The 17,152-nt window shown below is 32.2% G+C and overlaps 1 protein-coding gene across 6 annotated transcripts; it reads left to right on the top strand.

The window, feature by feature from the left end:
• The first annotated feature begins 778 nt into the window (after positions 1–778).
• On the top strand, positions 779–16,921 carry LOC103830359 (serine carboxypeptidase-like 32). 6 transcript variants are annotated; one of them, XM_033277879.1, is made up of 16 exons: positions 779–1,103; positions 1,206–1,313; positions 1,537–1,632; positions 2,455–2,547; positions 2,649–2,734; positions 3,209–3,502; positions 3,575–3,705; positions 3,816–3,911; positions 4,068–4,173; positions 4,279–14,516; positions 14,593–15,001; positions 15,076–15,163; positions 15,505–15,696; positions 15,864–15,977; positions 16,158–16,419; positions 16,490–16,921. In XM_033277879.1, the coding sequence occupies exons 1-10, from the start codon at positions 851–853 to the stop codon at positions 4,423–4,425; spliced, it is 1,410 nt and encodes a 469-aa protein (XP_033133770.1). In that variant the 5' UTR covers positions 779–850; the 3' UTR covers positions 4,426–14,516; positions 14,593–15,001; positions 15,076–15,163; positions 15,505–15,696; positions 15,864–15,977; positions 16,158–16,419; positions 16,490–16,921. The 6 variants fall into 6 exon arrangements, with proteins under 6 accessions (XP_033133770.1, XP_033133773.1, XP_033133767.1 ...); XM_033277882.1 differs by having other exon boundaries at positions 15,486–15,696; XM_033277876.1 differs by having other exon boundaries at positions 15,076–15,696; positions 16,214–16,419.
• The last annotated feature ends 231 nt before the right edge of the window (positions 16,922–17,152 follow it).

Here is a 17,152-nt window from a genome sequence, read left to right as displayed (position 1 = left end):
TTTATAATATGAACAATCAAATATTATGACAAATACTAAACTTTATGTTACACAATATTCCGCACGAAGCGCATACACACGACTAAGTATAAAAATTTCAAAACATATTATGTGCAAAAAATCTGTGTTTTTAATATGTAATGAAAAGGTAAATAATTGTGTTAAAAAAAACTAAAAGTAATTAAATTAAAAGGCCAGCTATAAAGAAAAAAAACAGAAATTAACAATACAAATATCTACATATACGGGTGATTTAGCAATTATTATATAATATATAGGATATATTCTAACCATTAAGTTGCTATGTGTATTTGGTTAATTATAGTTTTTTTTTGTTATACAATAAAATTTCCTTAAATAAAAAGGTAAGAAGAGTAAATATTAATAATGATATTAATTATATATAATAAATTTAATTTATCAAAAGTATATATGTAGTTGATTTTGGTGAAAAATAAACAAAAGTGCAACACAAACAAAAAAAACTAAATTTGATTTTTAATACTATTATATAATTATTATTTTTGCAATATATAACATGTCAGTTCTTAAAATTTTCCGTTTCCATATTCTATCTTTGACTAATAAGATGGCATAAAATCTCTTTTTCTTGGTCAAGGTCATTAAATCTATTAACTTCCACGAAAGAAAATAATTCGTATTCACCTAAAACTAATTATTTCCATATACAAAAAAATACAAAAAGTAAAAAATCGAATCACAATCTTTCCATATTAAATAGATTAAAAATCCAAGCCTTACCTCTTTTTGCAACAAAATCTCACTTCGTTGCGTTACGTATCAACCACCCATCACATCTTCCGGTCTTTTCTCAAAGTCTCACTTCCTAATGATTCATCAAACTATTTACAATGTGTCAATTGCATTGTATCTTTGCACTCTTTTCGCGTTTGTTTTTTCTGATAGCCCAGAAGCAATGAGAGATCTCGTTACGGATTTGCCTGGTCAATCTGGTGTGAGCTTCAGACATTACGCCGGCTATGTCCCGGTTGATAAAAAACATGGAAGGGCTATGTTTTATTGGTTTTTCGAGGCTATGAGTCTTCCAAACCAGAAGCCTTTAGTACTGTGGCTTAATGGAGGTAGTTAAACTCAATTTTAGCATCCAAGGCAACATGTTCATGTTAATGTCTTAGATTTAGCGGGACGCGTGGTTTGATTCGTCTTTTCAATTAATTATATAGGGCCTGGATGTTCTTCTGTGGGATACGGAGCAACACAAGAGATTGGTCCATTTCTTGTGGATAACAAAGGAAACAGTCTTCAATTTAATCCCTATGCATGGAATCATGGTATACCAAATTTTTTATATATTAAAAGTTCATTATCAATTCATATCATTACTATGTATATACCGTACATATATATAGTTTCATCTCTAGGTGCATGGTCTTTTGGCAATGGATGAAACTTGTCTTTATATATTACTGTAATTCCATTTCCTTTACCAGTGTGAAAATTGTTAATTATATAAATAAATGTTAGTAAATACGTTAAATTTGGTAATGCGTGCAGAGGCCAACATTCTGTTTCTAGAATCCCCTGTTGGTGTCGGGTTTTCGTATTCAAACACAAGTAGTGACTATAAAAAGATCGGCGATGAATTTACAGGTATGTATGGATGTATTTATTTATTTTGTTTAATCAGTATGTTCATTCACTTAGATTAAGGATGACCATGTACCATGTAATAGATGTCCGTTTTTTTTTGTGATCCATTTTGTTATTTCGAAACTCGTATGAATGGTGGAATATATATGTGCAATCCGTATATATATTCTTCCAAACCTAGTCGGGACTCGTAGCTGTCATGAATACCCAGCGCGTCCGTAAATGTTATTTGAACTCTAAGTTTATATATTTATTTAGATTTCACATTTTATGAAAATAAATTGCAGTATATGATTATATATCAAAAAGATTTTAAATATTTTCTTCCTTAGATTTCAAGTTTTAAAATGAAATTTATATATTTCTGTTTATCCATATGTATATAGTTAACAAATATGTTATACGAATCATATCGTGTATAGGGGGGGATCTAGAAACAAATATAATTGGGGGCACATAAATTTTCTTCACAGCATTTTAGTTTTTGGGTTGGAGGCATTTCTATAGACCTTATGGTATTTGTTAAAGAAAGTTAGAAATTAGACGGGGGCACCTGACCCCGTACGCTACTCTCTCCGTTTGTGTATCTGTGTCGTCAAATTTGAGTACTAGTGACCGGTTTTCTTTAAACGAGTTTTTGTAATCGATATTTTCTTTGTTTTTGTAAATTTACGGTTATTTATTTTCAAAATTTGTTTTGATAACGTATCAAAGCGATGTTTACTATATTTTTCAATTGCTATCTTAGACGTCAAATATATCACTATAAAATTTATTACACGAACCTGACGACTGCGTAAGTGCGTATGACATGACCTACAGCGAGAGACGCATACTCCTTTATTCAAAATTGGTTGGAGAGGTTCCCAGCTTACAGAGAAAACAATTTCTATATAGCTGGCGAGAGCTATGCAGGTTTGAATTTAGTACTAAAAAGACTTTATATCGTAGTTTTGGGCCAACATCATTGTCTATGGTTTTTATTCATGTTCTTATTGACAAACAAATGCATGCAGGAAAGTATATACCCGAGCTTGCAGAGGTCGTTTATGACAAGAACAATGAAAATTCCTCACTTCATATCAAGCTTAAAGGCATTCTGGTATGTTTGATCTTTATACTACATACAAAACATCATCTTGCTTGATTGATATCTACTACGTTTAGTTGTAATAATATTGGACAAACTTACATCATCCATTATTCAGTTTTCATTTTGAAGTTAACGCTAATTTGATACTTATCATTCTCATAAGGCGTACAAAAGTATTGAACACACTGTTGGAAATCTTGTTCATCTATTCATTCCTCTTGACATAATGCTATTGTAAAATTAATTTCAGAGGATCTTTAACTTTAAAACCAGTTTGTAATAAATATAATAATCTATGTCCCTTGTATAAGATTTAAAATGATCTCTTCAACTGTGGGATTTTAACAATATTTAATACGTGGTAACTGAACGTTTTAGTATTTTAATACTTTTGGTTTTATCATGCTAAACAAATTTAATTGTTCCATATATGATTCTGTAAAATTGATGATATTTAAATTCTTATCTTCTCTTGGTGGTTAGCTTGGAAATCCTGAAACATCGGAAGCCGAAGATTGGGATGGATGGGTGGATTATGCATGGAGCCATGCAGTAATATCAGACGAGATGTATGGAGTCATAAAAAGAAATTGCAATTTCAGTAGTAACACTACTTGGGATGTTAAAGAATGCAAAGACAACGTAGACGAAGTAGTCAAACAATATCACAAAATTGATCAATACAGTCTCTATACTCCTACCTGTAATGGAAATTCAACGCCTAGTTCATCCCTTGATTCGACGAGATTCAGGACTAATCTTCGCAATTCCAAAATGGTAACCAACTAACTAAGACTATGTCGTATTGAATGTTGCAACTAAGATTTAATTACCTGTAACTCTCAATAGATGCCGAGGATGATGGGCGGATACGACCCGTGTTTGGATGATTATACGAAAGTATTCTACAACAGAGCAGATGTCCAGAAAGCTCTTCATGCAAGTGATGGTATTCATCTAAAGAATTGGAGCATTTGCAAGTACTACTACTCTTGTTTATTTATTTTATTAAACTTTTTTGCACATATATATATATATATATATATATAGCTTATCTAAAATATATTCTTTTGCTTTTTCTGAGAAACAGCGATGATATTTTTGATAATTGGACGGATTCAAAGCCCTCAGTTTTGCCAATATATAAGAAATTAATCGCGGGAGGATTTAGAATATGGGTTTACAGGTAAACTTCGAATATTTAACTAATAAATAAATATGCTGAATATTATAAACTTTGTCTTACTTTGGCATGGGATATTTGATTATCATTATTTTGGTATTTTCTAATACATATACGATCATTTGCTTGTTTCTTTCCTTCTCGTTGTTGTTGGCTCAGCGGCGACACAGATGGAAGAGTTCCCGTACTCGGGACAAGGTACTGCATAAACAAGTTGGTATTACCCATTAAGACGTCGTGGAGGCCATGGTACCACGAGAAACAGGTCACTATGATAGCATTCAGAAAATTACTTATCGGTATCTTAATAAAATAAGAGTTGTTTTTGATCGTAACCAGAATTGCTTTTTTTTTTAAAAATAATTATTAGGTTAGTGGATGGCTTCAAGAATACGAAGGTTTAACTTTTGGAACGTTCAAAGGAGCAGGACATGATGTGCCTTCCTTCAAACCCGGCGAGTCGCTTGCGTTTTTCTCCGCCTTTCTCAAAGGAGTTCTTCCTGCTTTATCGCCGTAATAGAGAGAAAACATTTGTATTGAAGATTTCAATAATAAGATAATTAATAATATTTTTTTAATATTTTGACACATACTATTATATGTGTTTTTGAATAGTGGAATTTCCAGTTCCACCTGAACCACTACAAGAAAACAAGAGGATTCACAACTAGAAACCAATAAAAAATAATCCATAAAAATTCATTGAATTCATCGACAGATTGTATTCCATCCAGAATTCGTTGGGAATTTATGCCGAATTCCTGACAAAACACGTCCATTGGGAATTTGAAGATAAATTACAATATATATGTTAACTAATCAATACTATTAAAACAGGAGCAATTTTTATCGACTATGTTTTGGACTACAAAAAAAAGTTATAACAGTCCAACTAAATTCAATTCTTTTCCCTATAAAAGTGGTTACACTAGATTAAATAATATATTTCATAATATCTAACCATGTCGAACGCTTATTAATCAATTGTACTATATATATATACATTACACAGTTCCCTATAACTTATATACTCTTATTAAATTCACAGTCAATATCAAATCGATGATATCGTCATGTTTCTTTTACACAAATCCATATTGTATGTTTCCACCAGGTATTGAATGTTCCCACCATGACTTTGTATCATACACCCATCGCTCATAATTATTTTAACATTGGATAGATGATAATATGCCATCAAACCAAAGTTTAATATATTCCTAATTGTAGAATTGCGCTTTGAAGTCATCCAATATCAATTAGATACCTGGAACCATCATAAATGTAAAGCTCAGAAAAGTTTCATCAAAACAATGTCAATTTTTGTGAATAAACGAGTTTAAATAAAATTCTAACAATATATGTATCATTTAGAACATGAAATAGATTTAATATAGTTATAACCGATTTAACATCCAGATTTTACATTTAGTTTACTTGATGAAACTATAATCAGTATCGATTTTGATAAAGTGTAGATGTTGAATCACAACAGTTATAACAAATGATAATGTACTGCAAAATCCATATATTAAATCCCAACGATATGTTAATTTAAAAATATAATTCTAACAACTTCAGTTTACGAAAACGGTTTTAGAATATTTTCTGTATCTATATCCCTAGAATATTCTTGATATCAAATTAATTATCTTAGAAGATCGTAAAACTTATAACCTGTCCACACTCCTTATATATATCAACTCTAACATCGCACTTAAACCAGTCTAAACCTCTTAAAGTGTATACTAGTATCAAAAGTCATGGGTTCCATAATCAAAATTAGCAATCTAACAGATGTTAAGCCTTTCAAGACTTCATGGAGCGTCCAGGTTAAAGTGCTCCATACTTGGAAGTCATTCAATCCCCAGTTTGGTTCATCACTTGAGATGGTGGTATCTGATGAAAATGTATGCCATATTAGATTGCTATATTGCTCGAATAATATTTTTTATATATCTTATCTGCTGAAATTTTGATTTTTATAAATGTTATAGGGTGTCAAAATACACGCCAGTTGCAAGAACCCTTTCATTGAACGTGTTGAGAGTCTGTGTCGTGTTGGAGAATGGATAGTTATTAATAACTTTTCCTTAAGTCATGCGACTGGATTTGACAGGGTCACCAGCCATGTTTACAAAATATCATTTGTGTGTCAAACTTCTATAACTGAATCATTGCTACAGTGCAACAACATGTTCCTCGACATCCATGCCTTTGATAATGTTCTAAGTGGTTCACTTAACACAAGTTTCCGTATCGGTACTTCACTATTTTAATTTGAATATTATTTTTTCTTGCCTGATACATAAAACCAAATATCGATAATTTATTTGTGTTGGGTTATTAACGATAACAGTTTATTAGTTGGACCCAATTGTTTAACTTTTTGTATGTATCATTCCTTTCACTATATGGGCTTTTAACTAATCAGTTTAATTTTAAAATTAAATGATTTAAACTATAACACAAAGTAATTTATATTAACGGTAACACACTATCATTTACAATATAATACATAAAATTACATATACAACATTTTTTTACATGTTAATTGATAGCTATTGTTAATTTAAATTACCGCAAGTATTTTTATAAAGTAAAAAATATTACAAATCATTTTAGAATTTCAATATTTAGAGGCAAAACGTATTATATAGCGTAACTATTTGTTGTTTTATGAAATTGATGAAATAAACAAGTCGATTCCACAGTCTAAATGTATAGAAAACATGATTATATAAAATTTACATCAAACATAAACCCGCGCTTTGAAAGCGCGGGTCAAAATCTAGTCTAATCTATTAATTTAGAGTCATATTTTTTATCTACTTAAAAAGTTGTCATTTAAGTTTTGGACCTATTCATTTTTCATTAGAAACAAATATAACAATCCTTATAATTTGTTTATACAATATAATACAATATATAACATGTTTGAGCATTATTCTTTTCTAATACACTAACCATAATTAACCAATATGTTATACTCATCAATTATCTAAACAATTTGCATGCCAAATACTCATCAAATTTACAGCAATTACTCCTCTTTACAAAATATGCAACCATATAGTTTTGTTATTGTTAAAAACTAATACCCGATCTTACTCATGTTCTAACCTTGGTGACTATGACAAGAAACTTTTCACTTCTTACAAAATATACGACCATATGACAACAAACTCTTCACGTCTAACCTTAAGTGACCTATGCACTTTCAAATATTCTCCTTCATTATTATTTTGTTCTTTAATCCTTTCCTCTTTAGTAATAAATTCATTTTATAAAAAGTTAATAATATAGCAAAAAAACTTTATATATGCTCTTTCATTTTACCAATGCTAAACAATATATACATTTCATTTGCCATGTTACTAAGACTGGGTGTTTGTTTTAGTAAAAAAAACAGACTGGGTGTTTGTATATATCTCGCATGGCTGCTTGTGTTCGGGTTAAAGTGACAATGTCAATGACAATTTATATTATCTTTTATTATAATTAAAATAAATATAAAAATGGATATTTCCATGTTTGTTTGAACTTCCTAGATTACTGCAAAATATTTGAAAATTTTAACTGCATTGTTTGAGTACAAATCGCAACAACAAATGCCAAATATTTGAAAATTTGTTATGTTAAAATTGTTGTAAAGAAACCATTAAGATTTGTAAATAAAATGTTTAGATTTTTCCAATTTAAAGTATATTCCAATATCTTTTAATTATAGTCTATTGTTTTTTTTAATAAAAAATAATCAAACTAATATAATATTATAATATATGAAGAAGGCTTGAGGATTCAACTAATACAAATATGAATAAGAGTATGACAGAGAAGAGATGGCTCACATTGTGGTTATGCTATGTCGTGTTCGCCGCCATCCCCCTCGCCACAGACCTCACATGAGCCAAATTATAACATACTTCATCCTTTCTCTTCTCCTAGGAGTCAGCCATTAATCTTTTTTTTTAACGTTGCAAAATATAGTCTGAAGGATATATGTTAATAATTTTGTTTGAAAAACAAGCAGATTCTGCATGCTTTAGAAGGAAACGTATCACTATCAGAACTTCACTAATGGATGAAACCGGGTCAAAGCAATGTATACAGCTCATATGGAGGGAGCATTGACTTAAACTCGAGCCAATACAATACAATGATGAAATTAAGAAGTTTAGGAAAATGGCACTTGGAACTCAAGAGTACAACCTGTGAGTATGGACTGTACCCGTCGAGTTCTAGCAACGAGGTCCAAACCACACGTTAAATGGAGATGGGGAAGTTTAAAACAGCCAGTTAAGGTTATAGTTAACCGTCTCTTTAAATCAAGGAGTTTGCAAGTTTTTTGGATTCTTATTTTTTAATTAACTGTAAAGATTTGAAAAAATTATCTATGAAACCACTATGGTATAAGCATGATGCGTTAAAATATTTTTCTTTTGTTTCTTTCTATAGAAGTTGTGTGATATTATTTTGAATGTTATTTTTTCATCTACTCTATTAAAAAAGTATCGTGACCTATTGATAAATGTTATGTTCAACTATGTATTTTATTTATTTAAAGAATTATTTTATTATATTAAATTAATATTAAACACAAATATAATTTAAAAACAAATATAAAATTTAAATTTTCAGAAAAAATTAAAACAAAAAAATTTATCCGCCCTTTACAAGGGCGGGTAATAATCTAGTTGTTGTTATTTCCGACGACCGACAAAAAAAACTGTTGGTAATTTCTGACAAATTTCCTACAAATTTTTAAAACTAATACGTAGTCCTTTGAAATATTCAAATTCCTGACAAAATGTCCTTTTCCATCAGAAGTTTGCCTACATACAACTATAAATACCACTTCATCTTATTTACAAAGAAGCACAAAATTCATTCTCTTAATTATTTTTGTTATTGGATGGATAAATATTTGAACCTAAATATTTTACAGATCTGAAGAAAAATTTACTTATACATATGGTATAACCAAATTCATGGCGGTTCCTCATAGACAACCATAAGTTTTAAAAATTCTTAAGTTGAAATGTCCATACTCTACTTGTTAGAATAATAGGAATATTGAGGTTGGTGGAGATTGGAAACGTTCATATATAAATGGGTTTATGTCATGTTATGAGATTTGATATCATCATGAAGAACAAATGGGTTATGGTAGTACTAGCGAACCTCATACTGTAGATAAGTTAGATGAACCTAGCGCGGACGTAGATTATGATTTAGACACATTTTCACCTTCGATGGTTGAGGAAGGAGATAGATGAGAAAAACCCAATTTAAAATATATGTTAGATACAACTAAGAAGGTATTGTACAAAGGCTGTAAATATGACAATTCACCTTTATTATATGCAAGTAGATTAATGGCGATAAAGACGGATTACATTTTGGCTGAAAAATGTATGGATGTGATTGCTGGTTTTGTGAGAGATATTATACCTGAGGAAAATCTTGCACCTACGAGGTACATAAAATTTTAGCTGGTCTTGGTTTATTAACTGATCGATGTACACATGATAATTGCATGATTTACTGGAAAGAGGATGAAAACCAAAAGAGATGTCACTTTTTCTCGAAAACCTCACTATCATGAGTCAAGCAAAATATTTTCAGTTCTATATAAATGTATGTGGTATTTTCGATTGACAGAAAGGTTTAACAGACTATATGAGTCAGAATTCACAAATGACCAATGAGATGACATGCAGAGCACTCAACAAATGGTGAGATTACACGTCCTTCTGATGCAGATGAGTAGAATAATTTTCAATCAGTATATCCGTAATTTACGTATGAGATAAGAAATTTTTACTTTAGACTATGTAATGATGGTTTCAACCCATTTAGAAAGCATGGAAGATAATATTCATTGTGGCTAGTAATTATGACACCTTACAACTTACCTCAAGATTTGCACAACAACCATGAGTTTTTTCCTCTCCATTCTCCCCCAGGCTAGAGCATCCTAGGAGATCACTTGTTGTGTTTCTTCAACCACTAATATATAAGTTCGAACTACTATGGAAGCACTGAGTTCTTAAATGCAATGTTTCATTTGAAGAAATTTTTTAGAGGTGGATAGTATTATGTGGACAATAAGTGATTTTATGTATGCTTTTTAACTGAAACATGGATGTAAAACGCGTTGGGTTGAGTGTCATAGAAGATTTCTACCAGAGGATAATTGTTTAAGAAGAAGAATTAGGTGTTTGTCAGTCTCTCTCCAGAATTACTTGGGAGTAATTTATTGGACCAGTAAAAAGGCTGAAAGGACGCCACAATGAGGTGGAAAAGGATATTATCCTGTAGCGGTGTTGGAGAACACCACAATTTGCATAAAGGAGTATTTTTTTTTGAGATTTGCCATATTAGAAAGATCATTTGTTGAGACATAATCTATATTTCAAGCATGTTGAGAAACTTTTTCACAGTCTGCTGAACATTGTTCTAAATGTCCAAGGGAAAACATAAGATAATGTGAAGCCTAGACTGGATTTTATTCATATTTGTTTTTGTAGCTAACTTCATGGACATTCACAAGGTTAAGGTCATGTTCCCATTATCGATTGAATTCATCTTCGAAAGAGGATTTTTTGATTGGATTATACACGAAAATAAATTATCCAAAGAGTATGCATCTAACTTGCATAAATGTGTCAACAAAATTGAATTTTTTTATTGGTATAAAGAGCCATAGTTGTGATATTATGATGTAGTTAGTCTTTCCGTTTGCCTTTTATAGACTATTACCTCGAAACTTTCGTGAAAGAATTACAAGTATATTATACATTAATATTGAATTAAATGTCATTTTAAATTGATTATGAATTATATATATACTTATCAAATTTGTTTTTCCTAATTGTAGATTTAAGAACGAGATTACTAATTGTAGACGACTTCCTGATTTTAGAGGATTACATACCTATTATCCTTTGTAACCTTGAAAAGATGTGTCCTCTATATTTTCTTACATTATGAAACATCTTCTTGTTCATCTTTTGAGAAAAGCGGCTATTAGTGGTCTTGTACAATATAGATGGATGTATCCCTTCAAACAGTATACGTCCATCTCAAGACTTAGGTCAATATTTTAAGCGAGGTGAAGGGATCTAAAGTCGCAAAAAGCATCAAGGAAGAAACTTTAAACTTTGCTGAATACTGCTTTCCATATAAAGTTTATACATAAAGGTAAAGAACTGCTCGCCATGATGACGACATAGTAGAAAATCATAGCACCAAAGACTTATCAGGATGAGCATACTCATTTGCAAACAGATTTTGTTCACCAAGTGCGATGGTATTCTTTAATATGAGAAGTACTTACAAATGTATTTTTTAAAACTGTAACTAATTAAGTTATATTTACCAGTTGTGCAACATATTTATTGTTGTAGACGATTTACATGACATACGCACTTTACTTACAGAAAATCGTCTTGAACTTGTCAAGTAAAAAGAAATTCCGGGATGTCTTTGTGATTATGTAGGGTGAGTAAAATATTTATAAAACTAATATTCTACATTGTCTTTAACTATAAAACACTTATTGTTTATAGGCAACACCATGTTCAGTTAGAGGTGGAATATTTCCAAATTGGTTACATGAGGTTTTGTGTGAACCAAACGATGTAGTGAAGTCAAATCCGAGATTTTACACTCGAGGATATGTTTAAAGAAAGCCGTCCAAGGAAAACTTCTGATTTTGGTGTTTTGCCTATATCTGGTGACAATGTGTACTACGGTGATCTAAGTGAAAATTTTGAAATCCAATACCCATGAATGAATTGAGGTGAATTGTCTTTTATTGTGATTGGTACGACAATGTTGTTGATCGTGGAATGAAAACATATACACATGGTGTTACATTTGTATATTCGCAACGGAGACTATATTTTTACGATCCATATATCTATCATTACTTTAGAAGCTGATCAGTTATGATACAGCCAAAAATCAGGACTATACAATCGGTCGACAGAGGTTCAAATTTGGTTCGACAAGAGCTATGGTCAAACGGCTATGGGTGAGAGAATGATCGCTTTGTACCTGAAACAAAGAAACAAAACTATATGAGATTATGCTGATGAAAACAGATAATAAATTAACGTAAATAGAGAAGGATGATGAAGGATCATCTGATGAAATTGGAGATGGATCGGTTGTCGGAATATGGATCGTGGTAGATAGCAATGGAGAATGGAAACTGAAGGATAGATTGATGAAGATGGGATCAAGTTGTTGGACGTGTAGCTCTCTCAAATGGATTAGTGGATGGAATGATGAACGAGATGGAATCAAGCTTGATGGATGTGTATCTCTCTCAAGCTAGATAGATGGGTTAAAGATGGAAACATGGTTGCCATAAGTTCTATAGAATGGAACTTGATAAGACAAGAAATGCTCTCATGGCTGCTTAACACACACACGAGAAAGGGTTAGGTTTTTCTCTGCTCTGCAAGAAAAGTTTATTCTTTATTCATCGTAGGGTAAAAATACAAAACCTCTTATAAGGGACTTATATAGTTCTGTCTAGTGAGGTATGTATTTCTTGGGGACATTAACATAATAAGTTTCCATTTCACCTTCGTCATCATGGCGAGCAAGTTATTTATTTATTTTTTGATGAAATTTTAAATTTATTTCTCATCTGAAAAAAGAATAGTTATTTACAAAATTTTTATCAGTATCAAAAGACAAAAAAAATTCTATCAATGTCCAATATGAGCACCAAACCACCTTTGAAGAAGACCTGATATCTTGAGTTTCTCATAATACCGAGTAGACAGAATCCTAATTAAGCTTTATTTTTTTCATAATCAACTTCGCTAGTTAGCCCGCTGGCCTGCTTCTCTGTGAATGTCTCCTTTCGTTTCTTTCCCGCCAAATGTAATAAATGGCTACATGTAAAGCTAGCCTCAATAGAATAGAGGTTTGCCTATCATGGGAACTTCCAAGAATTCGAGCCAGAATCTCATTCCAATCGAGGGTGGAGGCTGGTTGAAGCAATGAGCCAATGACCTGCAACCAAAGTCTGTATGTGTAGGGGCATGCAAAGAATAAATGCTCTCTTGTTTCCTCCGGTTCACCACAAAATGGACAGCCTTGTACTCTCCCCCAGGCGCGCATTCTAACCCATGTCGAGAGCATGTCCTTTATGGCTAACCATGTTATGAATGCATACCTAGGCACACCTTGTGCAAACCAAACGAGTTGAGATCAAGAAACTGTGGCGCGTCGATGCCTAATCATATCCCAAGTTGCGCGAACAGGTATTTACCTTTGTGTATAAACTTTATAATATATATATATATATATATATATATCTTCCCATCCTTCACTTTCATCAATCTGGTTTAATAAGAAAGATAATTTAAATATATTTCTTGTGTCAAAATGTAAGATTCATCCAGTTATAGGAAGTCATCCGTCTGTTTCTAAACTTCTGACGCATATGTACTAGGTTTTTCATCTTCCTATTTCATCAAATTTGATCTAAACCTAAAATAAACACAAAATAACACCAAAACACTCCAACATACTCTAAAACATTATTTTACTTGATGCAATACTCAAAACAATGTTTGACTCTAGTAAAAAATACCGATATATCACCACACAAAGAATGTTTTTCCAACGAAAAGACCATACCATCAAAAAGTGTTCTTGTTATTGTTATTGTTATTGTCTAACACATATGTGGAAGAAGAATGTGCAGGTGATTTTGAGAGCAATCCTTCCGTGAGATCCTCTCTTACTAATACTCTCTCCATTGTTGGTCTCTTTTAACTGTTCGTCTATAGATCCAGGGCCGGCTAAGTATGGGGAGCGGTCAGTGCGACCGCCCCACGGCCCATATCAAATATTTTTTTAAAAAAATTATGTTTAAATTACATATATAATATTACATTCAGATTAATATAGTGTGTAATAAAATATAATTATGTAAAATAATTTAACTTCTTTCAAAGTTCAACCAAAAAATAAATGTAAATTTTTATTTTTTTAATATTTAATAGTTAAAGGGTTCAAAAAAAATTTTGTTCTAAAAAATTTCGTGGTAGAGCCCAAATTTGTTTTTTCCACTAGGCTCATCGTAGTATTGAGTTGGTCCTATATAATCCTACATAGAATCCAATCATCTAGCTGCAATATTTTGATGAGTTGTACATTAACCAGTACACCAATTATATACATATACTGTATATATGATGATACAATGTGTAGCCTAATAACATTTAATCTAACCTATACTAAAAGGGTTATATGAGCATCAGAGAGTGTGTCCACGTAGGACAATTAAATCATCCAATAGGAGATCAGATTTTCGCCACGTCAGATACTCGCCTACGAGATGTTTTGATTTTAGGGTTGAACCCGTCTTCCATCTCTGCCATTCGATAGCGTTGTTTCATCTCCTTCCCAACAATCGAAAAAGCTCCCGTTACATATTCATCGTTTTTTTGCATCTGTATTTGACGATTCAAAATCAGAATCCTATTTCAATTCATGGATCTGAAAATTAATGAAGCGCTGGCAATGAAAATTTGTCTTGATCAGAAGTCGAAGTCTTGGTGACATTTACGGCTGCAGGTTAGCTTTTATTATGATTCCTCATATGTTTTTATTGTTCGTTAATTTGGATTGGGTTGGTGATTTACATGTGAAGTTGTGGCTGATGCTAAGAACCAGTAGAAGCGGACAAAGTCTCCTTTCACTGGTCAACATTTGATTTCTTAAGAAATTACCAAAAATTGGATGAGATCTGCGCTGGAGCAATGTTCGTTAGATGCAGGCCAGCGCCCCTGCTGATGTTTCAGAAACATATCTTTCTTCTCTTCTTGACGACAAGTTTCTAAGAAGCTTATCCGACGTTAGAGATGTGGATGAAGCTCTCAAGATAGTTACTATCGATTTGGATCCAACTGCTGCGGTTTATCAATTATCATGAAGATCAACCATTATTGATTCACTGGTGGTGGATGCATACCTTGAGATTGATTACGATTATGATGAGATTGATGAAGAAGATGAAGAAGGCGAGGGCTAAGGAAGAAGATAAGGGAAGAGCAGAAAAGGTACTGTGTCGTTTATATTCTAAACTAAAACCTTGGAATCTAACATTGGTGGTTAATTTTTTTTTTTGTTGCAGTCATCAGCTGTGCACAAGGTTTAACAAACACTTAGTTGAGACTTGAAACCGTAGGATCTCTTTCGTGTTGATCCAATGATCATGCAAGGTCTGTTGCTAACCTGAGCTTTTTGCGCATAAATGGCGTTGGAAAAGAAATAACCAACCCCTAACACATATAATCGACTCCACTATCGTTATAAAACCCCTTACGTATTATACTAGCTATTGTTTGATCAACTCTTTCACTGAGTGTTAAGGAGTTAGAACTAACCCTCTTTAGTCTGGAAACAGAACTAACCCTTTCGTCATTTTTAACCTCTTTACATATTATATTCTATTTCAATAGCTGTGTTAAGAGATATTTTGTTTCCATGTTTTCATGTCCATATCCCTCTGAAATTCATCATTAAAAACCTCTCAATCTTTAGCTTTTAAGAGAAATTTCAGAGGAGAAGAGACCAGAGAAGAGGCGAGAATAAACAGAGGTGAAGAAAAAACATAGGTCACAAAGTTGTGGTTAAGAAGAGTTTTGGGAATCGATTTATGAACATAACAGAAGTATTTAGATCTCGGATAATATGCCTATGGAACAATCAAGCTGCAAGGAATCCATAGAAACAAACCGTGTTCAAATCAGAGGTAAACTCCATTCAGAAATCTATTAGAAAGTTGATGAAAAGTTTATGTTTCTCTGATCTGGAAACCTGCAGTTCTACCTTCTGAGTTCAGTGTGAATAATGAATCCCTGAGTTTGGTCCGAGCTCTGTATTTCTCTCCTCACGTTTTTAAGTTTTCTTCTTTAACAGGAGCACTTGAGTATGAGATGGGTGATGCTCATATGGCTATCCAAGCCAGATTGAACCAAGCTTTGCATAAACTGAGCCACTCTTTGTATAACACTTATCATCTTTATAAATCAGGTATCAAACTTCTGTAGGTTATATTCAAAGAACTATGTTAGTTTCAAGAGCTTGACATATTTCATGGTCGCTCTCCCATTGTGATATCATGTAGTCTGATGCGTCTTCTGCTAATAGCATCAAACATTCTTACATTTTCAAAAAAAAATTTTGTCTAAAGCCTTGAGTCTTTGTTTTCAGACAAAGATATTCTCTGTTCTGCAGACGCTACATGTTGTTGTCTTCGTTGCGGCCAGGTGTGAGGGACCAGTTTATCGGAGGGTAAGCTTAAGACGCAATGTGAGGTTGACTCAGTTATGGCAATCTAGGAGGCTGAGGTTCTGATATTAAGGCACATATTTTACGTTTCGTTACACCAGATGTTTTTTTAAATGCTGAACTTATGGATTTGACGCTATGTTGAAACAATGACGCTATGTTGTCCTCTACATTTGAAATTAAGGTATTACTTTATTATTATAGAACTATCTGGATTTTGTTGTTTCAGTCTCTCAGATTAGTCTCTTTTCAAGGTGGGTGTAATCAAATGGTCAGAGGATCAACAATACGATTAAGACTTTTCTTACTCTGCTGATCAAGTGCCTGAAGCAATATCTAAGAGAGTTTATTCATGTTTGATTTGTAATGTTGTCTTAAGGAGGGTGTGCTCCTTATTGATGTACGAAATCCTACTACCTTTTTGTTTGTTTCTCAATTATATTGGGTAGGTTAGTTAGTGTTAGTCTACTCTCCGCATTTGTTGCAGGGTGATGCATGGTTATGCTTACCCTACTGAAGATCCAGAATGCTACAAGATTTTTGAAAAGAATGAGTCTGAGCAGCTTGCTTTTGGTGCCAGTACTATTATATGTTTTTATTCTTTCATTTGCAAGGCTATGTGTGTCGGAAAGGACTTACTTTAAGTGACTATCAATTATATGATATTGGTTGCTTCCTTGACGATTTTTGAGGGGGTTGGCGATGCTTTTGTTTCATAGTATATATTCTAAATCAGGGTAAGTAAACTTTCCAAGTCTGAGGGACTATTGCTGTAGAATTTATTAATAACATTCAAGGTTAATCTAAAGTTATAGTAAAGAATTATTCTAACATGATATATATGTATAAGATAAATTATATTTTCAAAAAATGATAGTCTAATAAATCAGAAAAATAATTAATAAAAATACAGTAAC

Source organism: Brassica rapa, chromosome A01 (assembly GCF_000309985.2).
Source record: "Brassica rapa cultivar Chiifu-401-42 chromosome A01, CAAS_Brap_v3.01, whole genome shotgun sequence".
NCBI classification, from domain to species: Eukaryota; Viridiplantae; Streptophyta; class Magnoliopsida; order Brassicales; family Brassicaceae; genus Brassica; species Brassica rapa.
The sequence above is the reverse complement of the archived record's forward strand: the minus strand, read 5'-3'. Positions and strand labels throughout refer to the sequence as shown.

What these genes read in the sequence shown, in the direction of transcription:
- LOC103830359 (XM_033277879.1), top strand. Translation starts at nt 851, where the DNA reads ATGATTCATCAAACTATTTACAATGTGTCAATTGCATTGTATCTTTGC. An exon ending in TCCCTATGCATGGAATCATG is followed by an intron (nt 1,314 to 1,536) that starts GTATACCAAATT and finishes TAATGCGTGCAG; the next exon opens with AGGCCAACATTCTGTTTCTA. An exon ending in TCAAGCTTAAAGGCATTCTG is followed by an intron (nt 2,735 to 3,208) that starts GTATGTTTGATC and finishes CTTGGTGGTTAG; the next exon opens with CTTGGAAATCCTGAAACATC.